Raw genomic sequence first — 26,528 nt, 5'->3', positions numbered from 1 at the left:
CCGTATCCGGTTAAATGAACGATTATTAGTACTTATAAATATCCCGCCCATCGTGTCCGATCGAGTGTATGTGGTTATTTATAGGTACGTCCAATTGTAAATCTTTATATTAAATTAACGAACTATCATTCAATTAAACAAATATAAAGATCATTAATAGCCCATAGTCTAATTTCCACAAGTGTCGTTCTTTTGTCCAAACCTCAATTATGGTACAAAGCCCAATTACCCCGTCTTTAATATTTTAGCCCAACATCACAATTACTTCAATTTAAATAAGCATAATAATAACTTAACTACGAGACATTAATATAAAAAGGTTGAACATAACTTACAATGATTAATAATAGCGTAGCGTTACACAAACATAATTTCGACTTACACACTTAACACATTCGCTAACATACCCTTATTATTATTAATCTTAAATTAAAATTAAAATTATATATATATATATATATATATATATATATATATATATATATATATATATATATATATATATATATATATATATATATATATATATATATATATATATATATATATCGTAGAGAGTGAGAGATAAAAAAAGATGTATATAATTCGGCCAGAACTCGTTCCAATTTATAGATGTGGCCAGACATTTGCTCCCATGCGATCGCATGGCCAGTTTTTACAGCTCAGGATCTTTTGTTTTTTATTTTCCGACGGTTTTATTAAATAATATAATATATATATATATATATATATATATATATATATATATATATATATATATATATATATATATTGTGGCGATCGCTCCAAATCCATATGGACGAACACGTCATTCATCGATTTCATTGCGAGGTATTTGACCTCTATATGATACGTTTTGTAAACATTGCATTCTTTTGAAAAGGCACACCATCAATGAATATTTAAATCAAAGGTTTTCGACATCTGATGAATTCTACATATAGACAATCACCGTAAATAATAGTTTACAATGGTACTTTCGTTGACAATGCAGTCAAAATAAGATACATGGTGATGATTTTGTGAATGCAACGTTTTCTTGAATAAAGCATGCAAGACTCCATGCACATAGCTTGTATAACATGTAAGCAAACAGCGGAAGACTTCTAGGGAACCTGAGAATAAACATGCTAACAAGTGTCAACACAAAGGTTGGTGAGTTCATAGTTTTAGTGTTTCGCATAATCTGTATATAAAAGTGGATCACAAGATTTCAGTTGTTTCATCCAGAAACGTTTATCAATAGATTCTACATAACAGAGCACCCTGGTAACTAAGCTTTAACGTTATAATGATAAATACCCCATTCGTTTTAATACACGCAAACCAACGTGTCCTAAACTAAAATAACACATGTCCGTTAAAAGGCTAGCGCTCTAGCTCGGACGGGGATGTCAAGCCCTATGGATCCATATACTGTTATTCGCGTCCACCAGTCCATATCCTATGTACTGGCACCTACTAGTTACCAAAGCTAAGGGATTTTCGGTTCAAACTCAGTGTAGAATTTAGTATGTACTTGTATCCATTGCGTTTTAAAATAAATTGCATGTATTCTTAGCCCAAAAATATAGATTGCAAAAGCAATTAAAAAGGGAGCAAATGAAACTCACGCATATAAATCTAGTATTTTTAGTATTTATAAACAGTCGCATGTATTCTCAGCCCAAAAATATATTGAGTAAAATGGATCATATGAAACTCACCTTAGCAGCATATAAAGTCGTTCACCAAAATGTGACCGAAACTCGAATTACCAAATAACCGTAGATCTCAACCTAGAGAACATATGTTGGTCAATAAATGTCTATCAAGCTAGGTCAGGTCATAGTGTATCACAATCCTAATGCTCGATGTCGACATACAAAAGTTATCCAAAGTCGTTTCAAAAAGTCAATTTTGACAATAGTTTAACAAAACGAGACGTATCTTATATAAGGATTCATTTACTCGGTTGGTAATATTCAAAAATCCAATTTATCAATCTCGTAAACAAGTTGTTTAAATCTTAATTGTAGATTCAAAAGAAATTTCAATTAACTTCAATCATAATTCAGTTGCTCATATCTTTTAATCCGTTCATCGAAATTATTCGATATCTAAATGAAAAGTTATTGATTTTTCGCCAGCTTTCCAAAAACATGTATCACATACCTTTTACCAGTAATATATGTATTTAATTCGTGATCTATTATAAACTGTTTAACGACGAAATTTAGCATACACGTATGTATAAATATATATACTCGAGCACTAGACATGGATACACAATTAATATATAAAAGATAAAATATGAGTGCTTACGTATCAATATTGAGATTCAATATTGTAGGATAATACGTAGAAGTAATGGAGATGATAAACACTAGGTTTGACTTACGACCAAAACCCTCGAACAATACCCATAACCTCCTTAGTAATAACCCATAGTTTCCTTAGCTCTATCCCACTTGAAAACCCATTTTGAAAGTGACACGCTCATGACCTCGTCGTAGTATTTTAAATGATATAATTAATAATAATAATAATAATAATACTATTAATAATAATAAAATAAATAATAATAATTTTAATAATAATAATAATAATAATAATAATAATTTAAATAAATAAATTTACACATAGTAATATATGTGTAAAACAACTCGCGCAAAAACCTGGTATTTATAGGCATAATTCCTGATTCTGATGCCCATGCGATCGCATAGGTTTTATGCCTATTTCTCATGCGATCGCATGGCCGTCAGATCCAGCTCACATATTTTTGTTTTCTTGTTTGTCGACATAATTAAATATAATATATATAATATATATAATTTAAATAATTAATTATATATTATATTAAATTCATGTGCATAGTTGACTTGTAATTTTCATTCTGATGACTCGTACGTTGTCACTCGACTTATGTCCCGGTTCCGATTTCTCGAATGCATTTTCGTACGCTTAGAAAACTCGCAATTTACGTTTTGTGACTCGTACCTTTGTCAAAATATAGTCTTAAATTATCACTAAACCATATCATTCAAAGTGTATCTTAAACTTTCGAGTGTTTTGGTCATTTATTTCTATAAATTATTGTCTCGCTATTTGTTAATATATATATATATATATATATATATATATATATATATATATATATATATATAGTAACAAATCGTTTTATGACCAAGTTAATATATATTTTCAACATTCATAAACACGTTTTAAATATACGTCGTAAGTTATTCATACAATTAATATTCCAACTTATCATATATATTCAAATAAATATTTAAACCAATAAGTTTAATGTACGGTATCAAACAATTAATACATTGTTACGTTTTCAAGTTATAGTGTATATATATATATATATATATATATATATATATATATATATATATATATATATATATATATATATATATATATGTATCTATATACATATATTTGTTCGCGAATCGCCGAGAACAACCGAAAGGTATTTGAATATATGAAAGTAGTTCAAAAATTTTGAGATTCAGTTTTACAGACTTTGCTTATCGCGTCGGAAATATTAATCATACAAATATTAAGTTTAAATTTGGTCAGAAATTTCCGGGTCATCACAGTACCTACCCGTTAAAGAAATTTCGTCCCGAAATTTGAGTGAGGTCGTCATGACTAACAATAAAAATGTTTTCATGCCGTATATGTGTTGATAAATAGAGTTTTATCACCGTTGAATAATATGGATAAAACAATCCGATTATTCGAAGCGTATGAGAGAAGTTATCGTAAAAGAGTGAAATGAAGGAATAGAGATTCGTCTTAATTTTTGACGTAGTAACGATTGATTTTCGGAATTTAAGAAATAGAAAATCTTCATATTCTAAATAATATTTGATTCTTCGGGATTTAAGGAGATTAAGATCTTCTTTTATTAAATGCGTAATCTGCCTCGATTGCTATGTCTGATATTTCACTATAAATTGACCTTTTCCGTTTCATTTATTTTCACCACTCTTATAAGCTTCTTCCTTATTTCATACTTACAAAAGATTTATGAAAATGCTTCATCCAGTTCTGATTCTTGATATTTTCTTGGCTATCATATCATTCATTCTTCTTTTTCATCTGCCACCAGAGGAGGTTATTTTCTTCTACTATTACCTTGGGGTTATATTGTTTTTCATTCTCCCGTGTCTTTATATCGCTATACGCATTGATATACACGGTTTGTAATTTCGGGGTTGTTTTCGGGCTTTATATTTTCCATTATATTTCGGAGCTTCATGCTTTCGTTTTCTCTTCCCAACTTTAAGTCAAGCGAATAATGGTCCTAAATTCGTAGCTATACATTTCGGAATGAACATAATTAATGTTCTAAAAAAGAAACGGTAATAGCACAATCTGACTTGTCAAATTACCAGAATACCTTGAAAAAGACCGAATCATTAAGAAAATATTTTCTTGATATTTTTAGAGATTATATAGAATGAAAGAGTTATGTAACATGGTTCATGATGAGGGTGTGATCTGTGAACATTTATCAAGTTCCATTAGAAACTCAGCATGACTTACTGTAATATAATCACGTTAATCAAGTGTCATTATACTATACTAACTCATGCTTCAGCTCCCAACACCACTTCAAAAATATTCATATTTTAACCTCGAAGGTTTCAGAATTTAAAAACTAAAATAGTTTCTTTTATGATGTTACACAGATATCGCAAGGAGAAAATTGATTTCCGATAAGAATGATTATGGAATTATCTCCAGAAATATGGAGGATATTTATAATGAAAGATACGATGATATCTTAGAATTTCTAATATCAGAGGATGATGAAGAATATTGTCCGCAAGGGTTTAGATTCGGAAGCAAGGTATTCGTTAATGGCTTCAGCAGATACTAAATCATTTGGATTCTTTGAAGGCAGGTTTAGTCTTTGTGATTTATCCACAGCCTCCTTCATACTTTGCTCAATCCGTTTTTCAGTACCAAAATTTTTCTGAGCTTTACCAATACACTACTCTTTATCATCAAACTTTTGACTGTTAAAGTCGTTTACAGTTTTTGATGCTTCATCAGCATTTTTCAAGATTTCGAGAACTAGTTCATAGTTTAGGGTGTTTTTCAGAAACTTCACATTCGAAGTCTGTAAGTCTTGAAGGTAAACGTTATATGTATATATATAACTGTTGGCGAAAAATTGCTACGAAATTCAAAATACTGATTTGCTAATTCCCAGTAGTTGGTATGACAATTGTTGTTAAAAGTTGTATATGAGTACTTGATAGAGTTTCAATGAATAATTATCGTGATTTTTCAGAGAGGCTTAATGATCAATGAAGTTGTTGATAAGTTTACTGCTAATGTGGTGGAATATGAAAGGTTCCCCGATAACAAAAATGTATATGCCAAAGTTACAAGTCTTAAAGGTCATCGTTAACTGGTTGAACGGTTGATAATACTGGATACTTTGAAAAGAAATTGCAAGGTTATTTTCAGTAATAACAATGCTAAAGGATCTTTCACATTTTTGAAGTCAAAGTATAGCTTTGAAAGATGTAGAGATCTAAGAATGATGTCACCCGTTAAATCTTGACTTGGATTCTGATCCGTCAATATCAGAATATGTAATTGAATTTGTATGGAAACGATTGTATATCGCTGTGAGCATAGTTAATAATTTTTGAATCAAAGTTGAAGAATGTACAGTATAACATATTAATTGTGAACTTATATATTTCCCGAGAATTACCTACCCGTTAAAGATTTCACAAGTAATATTTTTTACAAAAGAATTTTTATTACCGTCTTTATGAAAATATATGTATGTATATTTTCTTCAGATGTAACGCAGATTTAATGAGTTAGTATCATATTAAGCTCATTTAATTTTTGGCTGGATTAGAAATGAATAATCTTTAAAACATTAAAGATTTCATAATCTTCGTGGAGTATTTTACTAATGTAATCAATACTTCGTTATTCAGTTTTATTGATATTTCCACAGTGAATCATGTTGGTGCTTATGGAACTCTTGCTAACTTCGAAAGGTAAAAATGATGTTTTTTGGAAAGTTTCGAGTATATCGAAAATGAAAATGTAAAATCAATTATGTAATTGAATAATACACTTGGTTTATTATGAAATGGAATTCATTAAGTTGGAACAGAGATTGTAGTTAACAATGGTTAAGTTGTTAAGGAAGGATGTACATCATTGCATATTAGTAATATGAACTAACCGAGTAGTACCTACCAGTTAAGATTCACACGTAATAGCTTAGTACGAAAAGATTTATTTTGATTTCAAAATTCATATATATTAAATATACATAAAATTTCTTCAGGGGAAATGAGTTAATACTTCATCGGTTATTGTTGCTGGTATTTCTTGGTAACTACGGTGCGTATGACGTTGATGCTCGTGGAACAGATTGTGAAGTTGAGGTTTGCAATGCGAATGTTGTTGGTGGTAATGGTACTGTTGGTGTTGTTGTCGGTGGTACTGTTGATGCCGGTGATGCTGCTGGTGCTTGCAACCTTTGCACCATATTCTCCAAAGCCACCACCCGAGCGCGAAGTTCGTTGACTTCTTCTACTACACCGGGATGATTGGCGGTTCGGACGAGCGGATGAATAAGATCCAGAATTTGAGATAGTATATTATTGTGACGAGATACTCTAGAAATAAGAGAGAAAATGGTGTCTCGAACAGGTTCGCCGGTAAGTGCTTCAGGTTCTTCGCCAAGAGCGCAATGTGGTGGATGGAAAGGATCGCCTTCTTCTTGTCTCCAATAATTAAGTAGGCTACGAACCCATCCCCAATTCATCCAGAATAGATGATGGCTAATTAGTTGATCCATTCTGGTTACACTGTCTTCGGAATTCAGGTGAATATCCATATCGGAATAGCTGTCAGAGTTTAAGGAATTTGAACTAGATACGGGATCCATCTTGTATAATTAGGGAGATGATTTTTGATATGAATTAGATTATAGAATTTAGTTTGGTATTCTTCAATACAAAATTTACATATGTATATATAATACCAAATTCCATAAATCACGGAGAAATTTTCGGAAGATGTCAGGAAAAGTTTACAGTAACAGATACGATAAGATATGAATTTTTGTCTATACACTATTTATGCAATAAATGCAGGAAAACGTGTCTAGACTTAAGAATGATAAGCATATAATTTCCGACAAGAAATGATAAGCAAAACTTTTGACATGCAGACACAGTCGAAGTCCAGACTTACTAATGCATCCTAACAACTATCAGTTAGACATACTCATGCAAGTCCTGGTTCACTAGGACCAACGCTCTGATACCAACTGTGGCGATCGCTCCAAATCCATATGGACGAACACGTCATTCATCGATTTCATTGCGAGGTATTTGACCTCTATATGATACTTTTTGTAAACATTGCATTCTTTTGAAAAGGCACACCATCAATGAATATTTAAATCAAAGGTTTTCGACATCTGATGAATTCTACATATAGACAATTACCGTAAATAATAGTTTACAATGGTACTTTCATTGACAATGCAGTCAAAATAAGATACATGGTGATGATTTTGTGAATGCAACGTTTTCTTGAATAAAGCATGCAAGACTCCATGCACATAGCTTGTATAACATGTAAGCAAACAGCGGAAGACTTCTAGGGAACCTGAGAATAAACATGCTAACAAGTGTCAACACAAAGGTTGGTGAGTTCATAGTTTTAGTGTTTCGCATAATCTGTATATAAAAGTGGATCACAAGATTTCAGTTGTTTCATCCAGAAACGTTTATCAATAGATTCTACATAACAGAGCACCCTGGTAACTAAGCTTTAACGTTATAATGATAAATACCCCATTTGTTTTAATACACGCAAACCAACGTGTCCTAAACTCAAATAACATATGTCCGTTAAAAGGCTAGCGCTCTAGCTCGGACGGGGATGTCAAGCCCTATGGATCCATATACTGTTATTCGCGCCCACCAGTCCATATCCTATGTACTGGCAGCTACTAGTTACCAAAGCTAAGGGATTTTCGGTTCAAACTCAGTGTAAAATTTAGTATGTACTTGTATCCATTGCGTTTTAAAATAAATTGCATGTATTCTCAGCCCAAAAATATAGATTGCAAAAGCAATTAAAAAGGGAGCAAATGAAACTCACACATATAAATCTAGTATTTTTAGTATTTATAAACAGTCGCATGTATTCTCAGCCCAAAAATATATTGAGTAAAATGGATCATATGAAACTCACCTTAGCAGCATATAAAGTCGTTCACCAAAATGTGACCGAAACTCGAATTACCAAATAACCGTAGATCTCAACCTAGAGAACATATGTTGGTCAATAAATGTCTATCAAGCTAGGTCAGGTCATAGTGTATCACAATCCTAATGCTCGATGTCGACATACAAAAGTTATCCAAAGTCGTTTCAAAAAGTCAATTTTGACAATAGTTTAACAAAACGAGACGTACCTTATATAAGGATTCATTTACTCGGTTGGTAATATTCAAAAATCCAATTTATCAATCTCGTAAACAAGTTGTTTAAATCTTAATTGTAGATTCAAAAGAAATTTCAATTAACTTCAATCATAATTCAGTTGCTCATATCTTTTAATCCGTTCATCGAAATTATTCGATATCTAAATGAAAAGTTATTGATTTTTCGCCAGCTTTCCAAAAACATGTATCACATACCTTTTACCAGTAATATATGTATTTAATTCGTGATCTATTATAAACTGTTTAACGACGAAATTTAGCATACACGTATGTATAAATATATATGCTCGAGCACTAGACATGGATACACAATTAATATATAAAAGATAAAATATGAGTGCTTACGTATCAATATTGAGATTCAATATTGTAGAATAATACGTAGAAGTAACGGAGATGATAAACATTAGGTTTGACTTACGAGCAAAACCCTCGAACAATACCCATAACCTCCTTAGTAATAACCCATAGTTTCCTTAGCTCTATCTCACTTGAAAACCCATTTTGAAAGTGACACGCTCATGACCTCGTCGTAGTATTTTAAGTGATATAATTAATAATAATAATAATAATACTATTAATAATAATAAAATAAATAATAATAATTTTAATAATAATAATAATAATAATAATAATAATAATAATAATAATAATAATAATTTAAATAAATAAATTTACACATAGTAATATATGTGTAAAACAACTCGCGCAAAAACCTGGTATTTATAGGCATAATTCCTGATTCTGATGCCCATGCGATCGCATAGGTTTTATGCCTATTTCTCATGCGATCGCATGGCCGTCAGATCCAGCTCACATATTTTTGTTTTCTTGTTTGTCTACATAATTAAATATAATATATATAATATATATAATTTAAATAATTAATTATATATTATATTAAATTCATGTGCATAGTTGACTTGTAATTTTCGTTCTGATGACTCGTACGTTGTCACTCGACTTATGTCCCGGTTCCGGTTTCTCGAACGCATTTTCGTACGCTTAGAAAACTCGCAATTTACGTTTTGTGACTCGTACCTTTGTCAAAATATAGTCTTAAATTATCACTAAACCATATCATTCAAAGTGTATCTTAAACTTTCGAGTGTTTTGGTCATTTATTTCTATAAATCATTGTCTCGCTATTTGTTAATATATATATATATATATATATATATATATATATATATATATATAATAACAAATCGTTTTATGACCAAGTTAATATATATTTTCAACATTCATAAATACGTTTTAAATATACGTCGTAAGTTATTCATACAATTAATATTCCAACTTATCATATATATTCAAATAAATATTTAAACAAATAAGTTTAATGTACGGTATCAAACAATTAATACATTGTTACGTTTTCAAGTTATAGTGTATGTATATATATATATATATATATATATATATATATATATATATATATATATATATATATATATATATATATATATATATATATGTATCTATATACATATAATTGTTCGCGAATCGCCGAGAACAACCGAAAGGTATTTGAATATATGAAAGTAGTTCAAAAATTTTGAGATTCAGTTTTACAGACTTTGCTTATCGCGTCGGAAATATTAATCATACAAATATTAAGTTTAAATTTGGTCAGAAATTTCCGGGTCATCACATATATATATATATATATATATATATATATATATATATATATATATATATATATATAATTTTAAGAATTAATTATATATTATATTTTATTCATGTGCATAGTTGACTTGTAATTTTTAGTCTGTTGAGAGTTGACTCTGGTCCCGGTTCCGGATTTTCGAACGTCCTTGCGTACTATTTATTATCTTGTACTTTGCGTTTTGCGTCTTGTACTCTTGTAATTTTGAGACGTTTCTCATCAATAATTTGAACCACTTTGATTGTACTTTGTACTTTTTAGCTTTTTGGTCATTTGCGTCTTCAAATCGTCGAATCTGTCTTTTGTCTTCACCTTTTATTATTTAAACGAATATCACTTGTAAATAGAACAATTGCAACTAAAAGCTTGTCTTTCTTGAGGGATAATGCTATGAAATATATGTTCGTTTTTAGCATTATCAACAACTTATCATCCACCATTTCCTCACCACTACCACCATCTTCAACCATGAACACCTCCTGTCACCATATCTTCGCCACCATCACTTGACCCACCATGACTACCACAACCACCGCGACACCATCTTATTCTCTCTCTAAAAATCTTTGCTTGATCGAACCACCATCCGCCATCTTATCATCATCCTGCATCATACATCTTTATATCGAACTCCAACACTACACCATTTTGATAATCACCACAACCATCATACGAACCATCAACACCATCGAATCTTCAACCGTTAAAACCACCATCTATCTATCACCTTCACATAAAAACCTCCACCACCACTATATATATATTTTTTATTTTAATTATCACTGCACAGCTACAACTCTCTTCTGTTTTGCTGCTATTCGAAGGACTTAAGTAAACTACTACAGCTGTTTTCTTCTTTCTTTCTGTTTATGTCCTAGTTGAGAACAACCACCTTTCTTTCTTCCTTTCTTTTCTTTTGATTTTCTGTTTCTGTTGTACAGCTTCTACAACTGAATTATTTCCCATTTCCTACTGTAAATCGATAGTTGCTACTACTGTTTTGGCCATCGAACAACCATCAAACCTGCAACTGCCTTCTTTTACTGCTAATCGTACTGTTTCACTGTTTCTGTTCGGCTAAGGGACACAACCAAAACTGCTGCTGTTACGCTATTGTTTCTGCCGTAAAATACACCCAAAACAACCACTATTATTGCTGCTATGTTGCTTACTTCTGTGCAGCTAATACTCGATATTTTGTTTTCTGTTTCAAACCCGCAAACCACCACCAAGTACCAACTAAACCCACTTTGTACCATTCCTGCTACTTCTAGCTATTGTTGCAGCCTGCTTGTTCTTAATTAATGTCGGAACACGAAGATGATGTAATTATGATATAGGAAATCACGATGGTGATAATAGTATGGTGAAGATGACGATGCAACTGATAATGGTTATGATCGGAGAAGATGAATTATGAACATGATAATGAAAGAATGATGATGATGGATTTCAATAATGATGATGACAGTAGATGACGAGAAAGATGATTATATGTCGACGGTTTCTGTGTTCTGTTTCAAATTCTATAACATGGGCCGTAATTTCATTCTTACCTTGGGCCGAGAACTTATTTATTTGTTGGGCTAATAATTCGGTTTATGTTTTGTTGATGGGCCATGATCAAAACCCACTTAATCTTAATTGAGTTTTAAGAAGGCAGCAGCCAATCTTATAAGAGATAATGGCATTTAAGGAGCTAAATATTTCGGAACGCATCAAACAGCTCACTGGTCTGGGTGTGTGGTTGTTAAGCGTGAGGTCATGGGTTCGAGCCTGGGCTCGGACACTTTTTTTTTGATAAAGAAGAAGAATGATACAGAAGTAAAGGTTAAAAACAATTTAAGATGGGTGTTATTTCACAATTTAAAACACACAACGTAATGGTTAAGGATGCTATTGGGTTAGCGGGACGTCGCGGGTTCAAACCCGGACTTGGGCATTTTTTTTAGGACTACTTCTTTGAGGTAGTTTACTTATTACTCATTTATTATTATTATTATTATTATTATTATTATTATTATTATTATTATTATTATTATTATTATTATTATTATTATTATTATTATTATTATTATTATTATTATTATTATCATTTTTAATGTAAGTAGTATAATTGTTGAAACTAATTTTTATCAAAATTATCATTTTTATTATTAGAATTATCATTATTATTATTAGAATTATCATTATTTTTATCATTATTATTAGTATTATTAATATATCAAATAAAGATTTTCTATATAAAAATATATTATTTACATAAAACATAACTATATTAATATGTTTGTAATAAATATTAATTATCTATTTAATGTATATAATAACAAATATAGTTAATTTAGTTATTAATGAAACGTACAAATTACTAAAATAACAATTAATAATAATACCTAAATTTGTTCGATTACCATTATATGTGTTAATATACATATAAATGATATAGGTTCGTGAATCCGAGGCCAACCTTGCATTGTTCAGATCCGTTGTATGCATATTTTTACTACAAAATATCGTATTGTGAGTTTCATTTGCTCCCTTTTTAAATGCTTTTGCAATATATATTTTTGGGACTGAGAATACATGCGCTTTTATAAATGTTTGACGAAATAGACACAAGTAATCGAAACTACATTCTATGGTTGAATTGTTATACCGGATATCACCCTTGTTGAACTTGGTAGCCTAAGAATTGGTGTTTATTATAATTGCCACGAATTGACGCGAATCCTAAAGATAGATCTATGGGCTTTGACACGCCCCAGTCAGAGAATTTGAACTGCTTTAGTACTTCGATGATTATATATGGGGATATTCTCGATGCATTTTGTTAATGTCGGTTACCAGGTGTTCAATCCATATGAATGATTTTATGAGAAATAAAAATGAAATCTTGTGGTCTATTAAAATTATGGAATTGATTGATTATGATAAACTAATGAACTCACCAACATTTTGGTTGACACTTGAAAGCATGTTTATTCTCAGTTTTGAAAGAAATCTTCCGCTGTGCATTTGCTCATTTTAGAGATATTACTTGGAGTCATTCATGACATATTTCAAAAGACATTGCATTCGAGTCGTTGAGTTCAATAGAGATTATTATTAAAGCAAATGACAGATTAGGTCATTTATAGTTTGGATTTTATGAAATGGTATGCATACCTGTCAACTTTCGATATAATGAAAGTTTGTCTTTTAAAAACGAATGCAATATTTGTAAAATGTATCATATAGAGGGCAATACCTCGCAATGTAACCATATGTTATCGTACTCATCCTTATGGATTTGGACGGGTCACGACATCGATTGGGGTCACAGATCTGGTTGCTATTTCGATTTTAGGGTTACAGATATGGATTCAACTTCATCATCATCGTCTCAAATCCTAATTCTCCAAATCAAAATGATAGAACGAAATGTAAAAGTGCAAAGTTGTGTAAATTCATACGGTGAAACTACCTGGAAAGTCTCAAATCCTAATTCTCCAAATCAAGGATGAATTCATGAAGTCAAACTTCATCTCAAAAAGTCAACTGTATCGATCATGATAAAATTCGTGATGTATGATATGTTTCAGATTATGATTTTGATCAATGATTGTTAGACGTTCGATTTGAAGCATATTTTGTAAAGGAATCACGTACTAAAACGCAACGAATTTCGTTTTTGAATTTCAAGTTCACTGTGCTTGTTCATCATGAATTCTGCAAATTTGTTGCAGTTTTAGTCATCGATTCTTCATATTTTATGTTAATCGCTGCTGTTAGAGACTGATACAATGAAACCAGGGTTTGTAAAATATTGGGGATTGGGGATGAAGTTGAAGATAAGGGAAGAAAGGAAGAAAGACAAAATTACATCGTTTGTCCTTAAACTTTCAAAGAGTGAAAATGACATAATTGCCCTCACATGTTTGGCACATGCTGAAGGTTAATGGTTCAAATAGACGAACAGTAAACAGAAGCACGACATACGTTATAAAATGCAAATTTAGTGACGACGAACGTAAAAAAACAAAAAAAAAACTTTGAGGACGACGCGACGCCTATAATTTCACTATATGTTGAAGGATGACGGGGATAATTTTGTCAAGAAATAATGAAAATTAAAATAAAAGGATACTAATATTTAAATAATGTATGTTAAGTGACTCACAACCTTCCTCTGATACAATTCCCCTTCACCATAATTCAACTTTCTGTTCGTACTTCATTCTCACCATTCATTCACTCCCTTATTCCCATTCACCTCCAACTCTTAAAAAAAAAAAAAAAAAAATAGAACACCATGACATCCATATTCCAAACCTTCAACAAAAATAATTCCCTTCCTGTTTCTCACACCACCAAAGATGCATCCCCGCCCGAAACGGCTGGGATGCGACGTAGAAATTCATTCACATCATCATTCGATACATTTCCGATCCAACGGCCGACAATATCCAGCACGACCGCATGGGCATTACGCGGTTCCAAATCTGTGTCTTCAATGGGTGAGTCAGCATCCACGTCACTTAAAAGCTGGTGGGACCGTGGCTGGGATTGGATTCTTTCTAGGAAACCAGTTTTTGCCCAAGATCTTGAAATGAACCATGAAGAAACTTGTGTTCTTGGTTCCAATAATAAAGGAAGTTGGAGACACATTCTTTATAAGTTCAGATCCGAGATCCGGAAGCTAGTCAAGTCGGATCAACCCGGACTTCCTCAAACTATCCGCTCCAATTCATTGAAGCCATCTGCCATTTAATCATATATCAATTCTATGGGTATTATATTTGATTATTTGAATTCTTGTTATAGTTGATTTCTGAATTGTTATGCTTCTATTAATTTTTTAATTATTTTTTTGCATGTAAGAATTGAAGAAAGCTTTATGTGTTGTTTGAATCTATAGAAAAAATTGCAATATGTTGTAAAAACAGTTCACAATTTTCTCTTGAGAGTAATTTCATTGGAAAACAACTCCGTTTTTTGTTCCTTGCAAATATCTTTTATTTATTTACTCCGTATTTATTTATTTCTTTGCATTATTATTTTTAATAAGGATGATGATTAAATCTATTAACTACACTATTTCCAAATTAATTACCCATTTATAAAGGGTTTTGATACCGTGTATTTCTATATAGTGTATATTGCATTGTATTTAACTTAATCAAAAATTTTAATTATTATGTAACATTTACATTTGATAATAATAAATAATTTAAATTTAATTTTTATGCGAAGATTAATAATATTTTTCATTCTTTTATTTAAAGAAATTAATTACACGTCACTGCATAACAATAAGTTAACAAAACACATTAATTAATTTTATTAGCTAATAGCCTTAGCGAATTTGTTATTAATTTCTAGAATAAAAAATGGACAGAGCGAATTTAGAATGAGAAGGAAGGAGGAATAGAAGCAAACCCATGTTACTTTTTAGCTAGTACTCCGTATCTTAATCTACTTGCATAATTCAAGATTCTTGGTTTAATAAGTAATTAATAAACTATTTTAATAGTTACAGTAATAATTGTCATTTTTTCAAATTGAAGATATAAAAATCTTTAAGAAAGTAAGTGTCGGTGGAAGATAGCAATGCCATATATTAAAGTGGTGTTTTGCTTGCTGTCATGATTCAGCCATATGACCATGTCTTTTGGACTTGAACAACTTTCTGTAATACAAATAAATTCCAGTTTTCTTTCGCAACTTAACTAAAATGGCATTGGACAGGGTTTAGGTAATCTCAGACCCGAATCTGATTTAAAAACTTGTCCCAAATCCGGATCGAAACCTACTGTGTCCCATTTAGTTACTAAGTAGCTGGTAAACGGATTTTTCTACGGATATTCACGTCCCCATTTACTTGGGAACTATCGGGTAAAAGGGATTTCTCACGGGTATTCGAGTCTTTTTCGGGTATACTAGTAGGGTAATTGGGTATATGGGCTGAGTAATCTGGCATACGGGCCGAGTTATCGGGTTTATGGGCTGGGTTTACGAACTCGGGTCATTTCTGGTATACGGGCTGGATAATTGTGTTTGTGTTAAAACCATCCCGGCACCCGGACCAACTGAAAAATTAAAAACCATCCTCATACCCGACCGTAGAGAACCGGCCCGAAACCACCCCTAAAATATCGGGTTTCGGGTTTCCCTATCGGATACAAGTTTTTTTTTTTGCTATCCCTATACTTAACCTTATGGAGTAATAACTATGATTTCATCATTAAAAAGGCTTTTGTCATTTTTAAAGAAAGATACATTTTTTTTTTTTTTTTTATCATCTGCGGTTAAATCAGTGCAATCATTTTCTCTAAATGAACCACAAATTGCAATTAATTCAAAAATGTTAATCAAGATTATAACAAAAACAATGTCAACACGATATTGATACAGAAGTTGCTCCATTCCTAGCCTCATACACTCGAATTCTTGATAATGTGACGAGTAACTATTATACCAAGGGGAATGCCATGCAGCGACTAACCAAGGTGTCACACTTAGGTTTAATTGACTTCAGTCTTTTTTAAGCCACGAATACTGTGCACCTAAAAAGATGATGCCAGATTCAATTCTTTTCGATTACCAGCATTATATGATTGCATTATATATGGGCGTAGGGGCGGACATAGAAGGGTCAACCGGGGTCGGCCGACCCTGACGACCCATTTCTTGTTTAGTGTACCTGTATGCTAAAAGTTGACATTTTGGCCCCGTTTTCTGTTCATTTTTCTTCAAAATTTTAACATTCTGCACCCGTCGAAAAAATTCCTGGATCTATATGGGCGCTTATACTTTACCTGTCGTATTGTAGTCAATATATGCTCCTAACATGATGAAATGTACACCTCCAGCATCAAATGAGTAGTAGAGATTGGTGTCCGAGCCAGACTTGCCAGACGGGACTGCAAACCTTTTAAGATATGATTCAAAAGTGACTCTGACAGCTTGTGGCTCAATCTCGTGGTTACCTTCGATGACCGTCATAGGTACTCCAGAGATCAACGGCTCCCTGAACCTGAACTTTAGACATAAATTTGGTATCAAAAAAGCACATTGTTAAAAATTGACCAAATCCTGTATTCAATGATTTACAGGAAGTGATTTGGACGTAAATACTAATTGACGTGGGTTGTTTTAATTTAAGAGGAGTAAATAAAATCCCCGAAGTGTATGTTTAACGCATATAACGTATAAATCAACTTATGCAAGAAATCTGATTATTTTCACAGAAATATAATGATTAAATTGATACACTATTGTTTATAAAAACTTTGAAAAATAAATGTTTTGGGTCAAAGCAACCCATACCAAAAAGTTACCCACTTTGTCCCATCCCCAACCCGCCCATTTTTCCAACTGCACTAGTAAAATATAATGAGAAACCAAGATCCTCACTAGGCCTGGCCTGGCCTGGGCTGCCGCTGAAAGAGATGATGGTTCACCCACGAAATCAGAGAAACACATGGTTAAATCGGAATGTTTTCAAAGAGGTGGAAACCCTAGATTTGGCGAATAGTCGCAAGCAGAGGTGAGTAATCGCCCACAGATGATGAGAGACGGACAGAAAGGCAAGTGAGGTTTTTTTTTTATATAAGCGGATGGAATGGTGTTTTAGCAGTTTTAGGAAGGAAACGACAGAGATTGAGGTGACTGTTAATATGTAAGGGTAATGCCTGCAAGTTAGCCCAAATATTATCTACAATATATTTTTTTAATAATAAATAATCTATTTGAATAATTAATATTTAATTTAATATCAAGATTATAACAAAAACAACTTACAGTTTAGTGGTAAAATCATGAGTCTAATCCATGTGTTCTTGAGTTCAAATCTTCCTTTATGCTGCAATAATGTATTCTTCTACATGTTTTGTGTAGCTCGCCTTATTAACTCGTTCAACTATTAAACGAGTATTCGAGCGAGTCGAATATTAATTTTTTTATACTCTGCTCGTGAAACTAATCGAACAATATTTTATGTTCGAACTCGACTCGAGTTCGAAGTCGGTAAAGCTCCGAGCTCGAACTCGAGTAGTTCGTTAAAAACTTGGTTCGTTAACAGCCCTACTTGTAACTCATCCGATTCTTTGATCGCTTCATTTAATTTTACATCTATTTGGGAAAAAACAAAAAACAAAAGCAGTGCACACATTTAGTGAATGTATCATTCTTTTAGGAAACGAAAATCATCCCACAAGATACAATATTACAACAACAATAAAACATTACAGCATTTGCATATGTTCAAGAACAAGTTACTAGACAGCGCGAGGTGAATTTCTCATGCTAATATTCACACTATTCCTCATCGTTCGTCGACCTACACCTGCATTTCCTTTTATCATCATAGCCACAAATTCCCCATAGTCAATCCTCCCATCCTGAAAATTAACCACATTCATTATTATTATTCATTAACCCGTGTTAATAATAATAATAATAATAATAATAATAAAGCTAAGTAGATAGATATATACGTAAAACTATTCAATTTTCGACTCACGTTATCTTGATCAACTTCTTTAATAATATCCTCCACAAGAAAATCAGTAATATGATAATCTGCACACGCCTGTTGAACTTCGTCAACTGTTATATAACCACTTCCATCCTTGTCAAAATACTGAAACGCAGCAACCAAATGTTCCTCTCGTTCCAATTTGTTTAAATGAATCGTAGCAGCTACAAATTCTCCATAGTCGATTGTCCCACTGTTATCAACATCAGCCTGAAAAGTAATAGTACTAGTTATTTAGCTATTTTTTCACACATTTTAGGTACAAAAATAGCTTTTTTAATACAAATAGTCTTACTGCATCCATAAGGTCTTTGATTTCAGTATCCTTTAATGTAGAACCAAACTTTCTTAGACCGGCTTTTAGTTCATCAAATGTGATTGCACCACTATTATCGGTATCCATCGCCTTGAACATTTCTTTCAAACCAGCAATCTCCTCTTCGGATAAGCTCTCGGCTATAACCTAATAACAAAATATTGAATATATTTCTTTTGAGAAATGAAATTTTTCTAAATGTCTTACGAGTTTTATGATGCCGTTTACATACCCGTAAAGCCATTTTCTTTAACTTATTCATTGCAGAAAACTGCTTCAGACGCGATAGAACTGCAGGATCCAGTTCTATGTCTGGAGCAACGCCATTTTCACATATCCACGGATGACCTGCACGTATCATGACTAATTTTATCGGAAAAATTTAACGTTCGTTAGATCTAGGGACCAACCGCGTAACTAGTGCATACATGGGTGACCAACCACATCAAACAAAAAACATAAGTGGCTATCATGCAATTTTAGGTGACCAACCGCGTAATTTTGTCTAATGAATATTTAAACATGTTAGATGTATATTCTTGCAGTGATATTTGTATTTACAGACATAACTTTCGTTAGTTACAACGTAAGCAAAAAGTAAGAAAGCGTACAGAGAACTTCGTGTGCTGTTAAGCGATCTGATGGTCGAGAACATATCATCTTCTTTATAAGATCTTTTGCGCTGTCAGATATCAGGGGCCACGGATCTGACTCAAAGTCTAGATTTCCTTTCAGAACTGCATCAAATATACCTTGTTGTGTTTCTACATAAACATAGTTGAATGAGCATTAACAAAAATTCTTTGAATGAAATTCGTAACATGTTTTCGTAATTTTCTAACACATACCAGCCCAAAATGGCGGTACACCGCATAAAAGTATGTAAAGTATCACCCCTGCTGTCCATACATCTGCTTCTGGCCCGTAACGTTTTAACAATACCTCAGGAGCCACATAATATGGGCTTCCAACCACATCTGTGAAAATTTGACCTAAACCAACAACAACAAATTTCATAACAAAAAAGAGAAAAAAAAAAATAAACTCTTGAGAACACTTGTTCACTATTAATTTTCGTATTGTCTAACTGCAGACCTTAGAGTTGTCGTTAATGTGCATAAAAATGTCGTACATAGCGGTTATATGTTGACTTTGAAGAGACGATTATTGAATTATATAACACTGTTATGCTCATTATCATTAGAAAAATCTAAAACTTTTATACCTGGTTTAAAGAAAATCGAGAGACCAAAATCGATGGCCTTAAGTGAAAAATCATCATCCCGATTAACCAACAAGAAATTTTCAGGCTTTAAATCTCGATGCATAACTCCAAGCGAATGGCACGCTTGAACAACACCAACGATAATCTTAATCAGTTCAGCCGCTTTTCTTTCACTATAATTACCCTTTTGAATGATCCTATCAAACAATTCTCCACCATTACAAAGCTCCATCACAATATGAACATACAAAGGATCCTCATATGCACCTTTTATGGTCACAATATTCGTGTGCCCCGCCAAATGGTGCATTATTTGAATCTCCCTCCTCACATCCTCAACATCCTCTTTCGAAATCAATTTCCTTTTTGAGATCGATTTACAAGCGTAATCTATACCACTTGAATTCTCAGTGCATAAATAGGTAGTACCGAATTGACCTTGGCCTAGTTTTTGACCCAATGTGTAAAGGTCACGAATATTTGGTGTTTGATGACCGATAACATAAAACGCTTGGCGGTTCATTGTGTCGTCGTCTATTTTGGGAACAATTTGAGGCTTAGGTTTGGACTTGGTATATTTTTCTTGGTGTATATATATTTGTCGAGTGTTCGAGTTCTTAACTTGGCTAGATGAAGCGCGTTTCTTGAAATTTGATGATCGTTTTTCGGGTTTTTTTGAAGCTTTTAGTTTTTTTCCTCCAAAAGATCCGCAACAACTATTGCCCATAAAAGTATTCAATCTCCCTTCAAAAGATAAAAACCGAAAACTCGTTCTTTATTCATTGAATTTACTGCAAACAAACATCATTTGTAATAAATTAGGCACACAACATCCACATAAGTCATAACACAATATCAACAATCATAAAACTCAAAGACAGTAATTTTTATATGCAATTGTGAACCAAAACAAATTGAAAATGAAATAAATAACAAGCATACAAAATCTATTCAGAAAAATAGAAAATACAGACGCACGTTATAGATCGGACCAATTATCTTTGATTCATTCATTATAACTGTATCGAATATTAAACATAACATATGTTTTTTTTTTTCCTTTCCTGATTGAAACATGACCCATATGAACAATTATTGAAACGGACACAAAGAAAGTTGAACCTGTTGATTCCATACAAACCGCACATGGGAAATCTTAAAATGAGGATGAATTTAGTAAAATGTAGAGCATACATACATGTTTTGTTGGATTCATATGTCTGATGATGATGATGAAAGAAAAATTGGAAAATGATTTTGAATATGGAAACTGACTTCCCCTCTTGTTGTTGTTGTTTTTTGATAAAATATTTATTGGATTATGTTCCTGTCTCAATGACCACTTGACAAACCACTTTGACTTTTTCCAACATGTTTTTATCCTTTAATTTATTTTATTTATCTTTTCATACGAGTTTTCTAAATGACTCTAGCTATGAGGGCTATTTTGATCATTTTGTGCTAACCCTTACTTCGCGTCGGGGTTCGATTTTTAATGTATTTTATTGTGTTTAGTTTGTAAAATTATTTCGCGGCTAACGATCATGTCGTTGAAGCGCAACTCGAGTCGAACTAAAAGGTATAACTTGTCAAAAATTTAAATGTTATTTTACATATCCGCGTTTCGCTATGGAATTGTCGACTTTTAAAAATTTAACGCAAAATCAACGTGTATGAAAAGTACCTCAAATATTTATCGTTTTTTAAAAAGCGCCCGTTTTGCCTATAGTTAGTGACATTGTGTTCCTAAAATTATTTCGAGTTTAACGATGTTTTCGGAAAAATTTAACTCGTTGCGAGCGAGAAGATATGACCCGTTGAATATTTGGGTGGAGTTTATGTAAGATTTTTTATGAAAATAGTTATTTGACACTTTACCCCTCTGTTTGGGGGTGTCGCTTTTATTTTTTGAACAAAGTTGGGGGGCTTTATTTGGAAAAAGGAAGGAAAAAGTAAAATAAAAATAAAAAAATGCCCCTGATTATTATTCACAATTTTTGTCTAATAGTTAATATAGTAACAGTAATAACGATCTTACTAATTATTTAGTAGTGTCATTTAAACATAAACTATTTTATAAATTATAGTAGTTTTAAAGGCCGTTATTAGTAAAATATAATAAATATCGGTTCTTGTATTTGTTTTTGGTTCGGGATCGTTTTAGTGATCCAGGTGCTCAAGGCTCGAGTTAGTTAGCTTTTCTCTTTGGTTAGTTTTAGAGATCATTTTCTGTATCCGAGCCTTGTAGCGTTTTTGTTTCGTTTGTTTCTCTGTTCGTCTTTTTCATCCTTTTCATCTATTGATGAAAAAGACTTTGCTTTAATGTTATCGTTATTTTAGCCAAAAAAAAAAAAAAAAAAAAAAACCCAGCAAACTCGCATAATACCCATGGACTCTTTAGCTACCAGCCTACCATAAGACTATAAAGTCTTTTGGTAATAAGAAAGAATAGCTTGTTTGAGGACATCTATCATTTTTCTTTTCTTTTCATTTCAGTTTTCCATTTTTTTAAAAGTCAATTAACTCATATTATCCAGAATATATAACTACAGCAAATATCAGAACTTGAACATACAACCTCAGGATTGAGGTTCAAAATTTTCATACGAAAATCAACCTCATAAGAAATGAGATAGAACAACATTTTCTTTACAGTTAAAAAACAGAGCAGGCACATTGAAGAAATGTCAGTTTCTTTCTTTATTGAATTACAATCTATCAATCTGTGAATAATGTAGATCTCTTTTAGTTTCTCTAATCATCAACTCAACTATGTACTATACTGTAATTATCTAAACAAAAGAAAAAAATCATCACCTATGTTGAATACATAACAAATTAGCATAAGCCATACTCGCACGCATCAAATTCATATTCAAAAGGGACTTTGATGTAACATGGTTATGTTTTATACACCGTGAATGCTGCTATTGCTTGATAGCTATAGAGTATAATTTACTTCATGGAGCTCCTTCTATACTTCTACTAAGCCCTCCACTCGTAGGCCTATAATATTAACAAAACATTCAACTTCTTATTAGAATTTTTTTTTTTTTTTTTCTGGGTGTTTGATGTACGTTACAAAAATGATTATGTAAATCTAAAAGATAATAATCGGATAGTTAACAATTAAAGAGGATAATGTACACTTACAGTCCATTAAGCACTTTAATGGTATCATAGAAAAACCATTGCAGAGTCACAACTGGTCCCACAAGCGCAACCCTTATCGGAAGACTTCTTGTGAACAAATTCATCATCCCAATGTTCCTTGCAGCCTAAAAAATGTGAAACCATATTAACCGTATTGTAAGTTGTAACACCTAATAAACCATCTGTTCATTAAAATTAACCAAAAAAAAAAAACATACCTGCATAATTGTGTTGGCTTTTTTGTTATATAAAGAAGACACAATATTATCAGCTGGATTTGAAATTACAGTACCCACAGCACCCGCAGTATACCCTGCCAAACATGTCACCCCTAATTGTTGAGTTCTTGAGCATTCTTCCTTTCTCTTTTGCAAAAACTTTCTATAAATAAGGTCCACTGAATGCTCAAACGTCGAAAACATGATCATCGAGACTGCGAAATCGAACACATTAGACACAAATAATGATAAAGGATTTGAACGACATTTGTTATACAAATAATTATAAACATATCTTACAAGGAAGATTACGTCCCCAAAGTGGAAGGAGTCCCTTGTAAAAGCTGCAATCATTACAAAAGAGCTGTCACTTTATACAATTAACACGTAAAAATTCATAAAATTCATTAATATTAACAGTGTTCAATATTTCAACATACCCAGAAACTCCTTCTCGGGCATATAGTTTAGGAAAGCCATCAGACAACCCTTTAGCGAAATTAGGTTGTGTTTGAACACGAACTTTTACGGCTTCAAATGGACAAAGAGCGATGTCAGCAAATACTTGAGCAGATGCACTACTCAGAAAAAATACAACACTTTGTCTTTCATCCGCGAGTACATCTGTGTAACGTCTTTTGAAAAACTCATATAGACCAAACTTGAATCCACCTTGAACACCATACCCGAATAACTTTCCAGACCAACCTCTCCATAAAGAAGATGGACCTTCTTCTTTCCATAATATATTCAAACCAGAAGCAATACTATGAAACTTAACAGGATTCACCTAATTAACAAAATTGACCCAAAAGGAAAAAAAAAACTTTAGGTTATTAAATCATCAAATGTTTAATACTATAAATGAGAATATGACACACATAAGAGATGACGCATATAGTGTAATTCTAGAAATTCATCAAATGATTTCCATGTTTTATGTTTGAGGACAAGGGGTCACTTTATATCACACTATGATCCAATTTTGGTTGTTAAATTCCTACAGAAAAATACAAAAAAGCTAAATCAAAAAAAGGCATGAATGTTGCATCATGTCATAGTACATATTGTCATTACACAAATTCATCAAATTGATACCAAGTTGAATACTTGATGACATGGGGTCAGATCATATGACATTTAAATCTAATATAGGAGCCCTATATGAAAAATTAATTCAAAATGGAAATTGAAAAATTAAGACAAAATGGAAATTAATAGACCTGCATATTGACTTTCAAGACATCAAGAGGTGTAACGGCGAGATGGGTGGCGCCGGCACTGAACATTCCACCGGCGGTGCAAATTCCATAATAATGAATCCCACTTCCTTCAACCACTAATTTTGTTCTAAAATCACTCATTTTGTATAATTTTAAAGAAAACCCATTTGATTCATAAACACGTGGTGACTTATGATCGCTGAAACTTTTTAGGGTTTTTGTTATAAGTTTGGAAAGAACATAATAAAAGGGTTTAAGGGAGAGAAAAAGGGGAACAATTTCTTGATGGAAGTAGAGCCACGTTGGCAGTGACAAATGTTAGGTTAATAAAGAAATACTACGTATTGAATACGTGAAAGAAGGTGGTTAAAGTCACACTTTTGATTTAATTAGCAGCTCCAAATTCGTGGGAATTGGATGCTAAATAAGTTTGATGGTGACATTACGTATGGCTTTGAATTCATTTGCTTCTAGAAAACTATGATAGAAAATTATGGCATTTGATTTGTCTTCCTTTGAAACCGGATTCAATTACAACAAATCAATGGTAAAAATAGATATTATTATTTAGGAATTATCTATTAACTATTAACTAAAATTCTATAATGATGATCTCATTATTAAGCTAATTCTTTTTTTTAAATCAAAAAGAAAAAATATATATATAAGTATAGTGACTCATTAATTTAAATAATTTTGAATTAAAATCACATCTTATTAATTAATTATTATTATTAAATTTTATTAATACTCACTCTGTCTAATTTCAATAGTTCACTTTCTTTTTTCAAAGTCTTTTGTATTAAACTTTGACTCAAAATATTTTTGTTTGTGTTATATATTATTCGATAAAATTTATATGAATGAATTAATGTTCAAATATGTTTTCATTGGTATAGCTTTCGTCAAATAATATATAACACAAATAAAGTTATTTTAGGTCAAAGTTGTGCAAAAAAGTCCTTAAAAGTCAAAACTGGACTATTGGAATGAGACGGATGAAGTAATTATTTTAAATATTAAAATTAAATAATTTTGAATTATTTTAATCAATTATTTTGAGTTGAGTACAAGAAGGTATAAAAGCCAAACAAAAGGAAATCAATTCTAAATTTATATTTTAATTTACATTTTTAAAATAAAATAACAACCAATATTTTCTCTTATGATTGGATGTCGATTATTTAATATGCATTTTAGGTGTTTGATGAAATGTTCAGCTGGCGAGTTTCTTTGTCGGACTATGTGATTCTACGAGTCATTAAACTAAATGACTTTAACATTTACGTTCACTTAATACCTAAAACATATCATTAAACTGTTTCATTTAAACAAACTGTAAGTAACTAGAGGGGGGTAAATAGTTACTTAGTCGATTTTTTAAAATTTTCTTTGCGTTTTGTTGAATTTGAACTTGATATAGTGTGATTTGAAATGTTTGTTCTCTAATAATGCTAACAATACAAATATATGACAAATTGTAATAAAAAGATAAGGGAAGAGAGAACAAACACAACGATTTATAGTGGTTCGGGAAGATGTTAACTAATCTTCCTTAATCCACTTCTCAATTCTACGAATTGAGATTTTTCTTCACTATGATACTCCAAACTCGGTGGAGTGTCCGGATACAACACTCGTACTTCGATAAGCCGCACCTTGTGAACTCTTACGTCCCTTTGAAGACTTCACAAACACCT

The 26,528-nt window shown here is 31.9% G+C and overlaps 3 protein-coding genes across 3 annotated transcripts; 1 reads left to right on the top strand and 2 right to left on the bottom strand.

The window, feature by feature from the left end:
- Nucleotides 1-14,466: 14,466 nt before the first annotated feature.
- Nucleotides 14,467-14,925, top strand: LOC139859823 (uncharacterized). The gene has a single exon (XM_071848593.1). The coding sequence runs from the start codon at nt 14,467-14,469 to the stop codon at nt 14,923-14,925; it is 459 nt and encodes a 152-aa protein (XP_071704694.1).
- A 3,401-nt stretch (nt 14,926-18,326) lies between these two features.
- Nucleotides 18,327-21,464, bottom strand: LOC139858761 (calcium-dependent protein kinase 26-like). The gene is made up of 8 exons (XM_071847596.1): nt 21,433-21,464; nt 20,235-21,025; nt 19,858-20,001; nt 19,621-19,773; nt 19,242-19,357; nt 18,989-19,156; nt 18,679-18,903; nt 18,327-18,556 (listed from the first exon to the last, which is right to left on the bottom strand). Exons 2-8 carry the CDS (start codon nt 20,959-20,961, stop codon nt 18,434-18,436), a joined length of 1,656 nt encoding a protein of 551 aa, XP_071703697.1. The 5' UTR covers nt 20,962-21,025; nt 21,433-21,464; the 3' UTR covers nt 18,327-18,433.
- A 1,446-nt stretch (nt 21,465-22,910) lies between these two features.
- LOC139858567 (mitochondrial phosphate carrier protein 1, mitochondrial-like) lies at nt 22,911-24,985 on the bottom strand. The gene is made up of 6 exons (XM_071847405.1): nt 24,829-24,985; nt 24,046-24,395; nt 23,906-23,949; nt 23,606-23,820; nt 23,388-23,512; nt 22,911-23,240 (listed from the first exon to the last, which is right to left on the bottom strand). The coding sequence occupies exons 1-6, from the start codon at nt 24,967-24,969 to the stop codon at nt 23,195-23,197; spliced, it is 921 nt and encodes a 306-aa protein (XP_071703506.1). The 5' UTR covers nt 24,970-24,985; the 3' UTR covers nt 22,911-23,194.
- Between the last annotated feature and the right edge of the window lie 1,543 nt (nt 24,986-26,528).

The sequence above is a fragment of the Rutidosis leptorrhynchoides genome, chromosome 7 (genome assembly GCF_046630445.1).
Source record: "Rutidosis leptorrhynchoides isolate AG116_Rl617_1_P2 chromosome 7, CSIRO_AGI_Rlap_v1, whole genome shotgun sequence".
Classification (NCBI taxonomy): domain Eukaryota; kingdom Viridiplantae; phylum Streptophyta; class Magnoliopsida; order Asterales; family Asteraceae; genus Rutidosis; species Rutidosis leptorrhynchoides.
The sequence above is the reverse complement of the archived record's forward strand: the minus strand, read 5'-3'. Positions and strand labels throughout refer to the sequence as shown.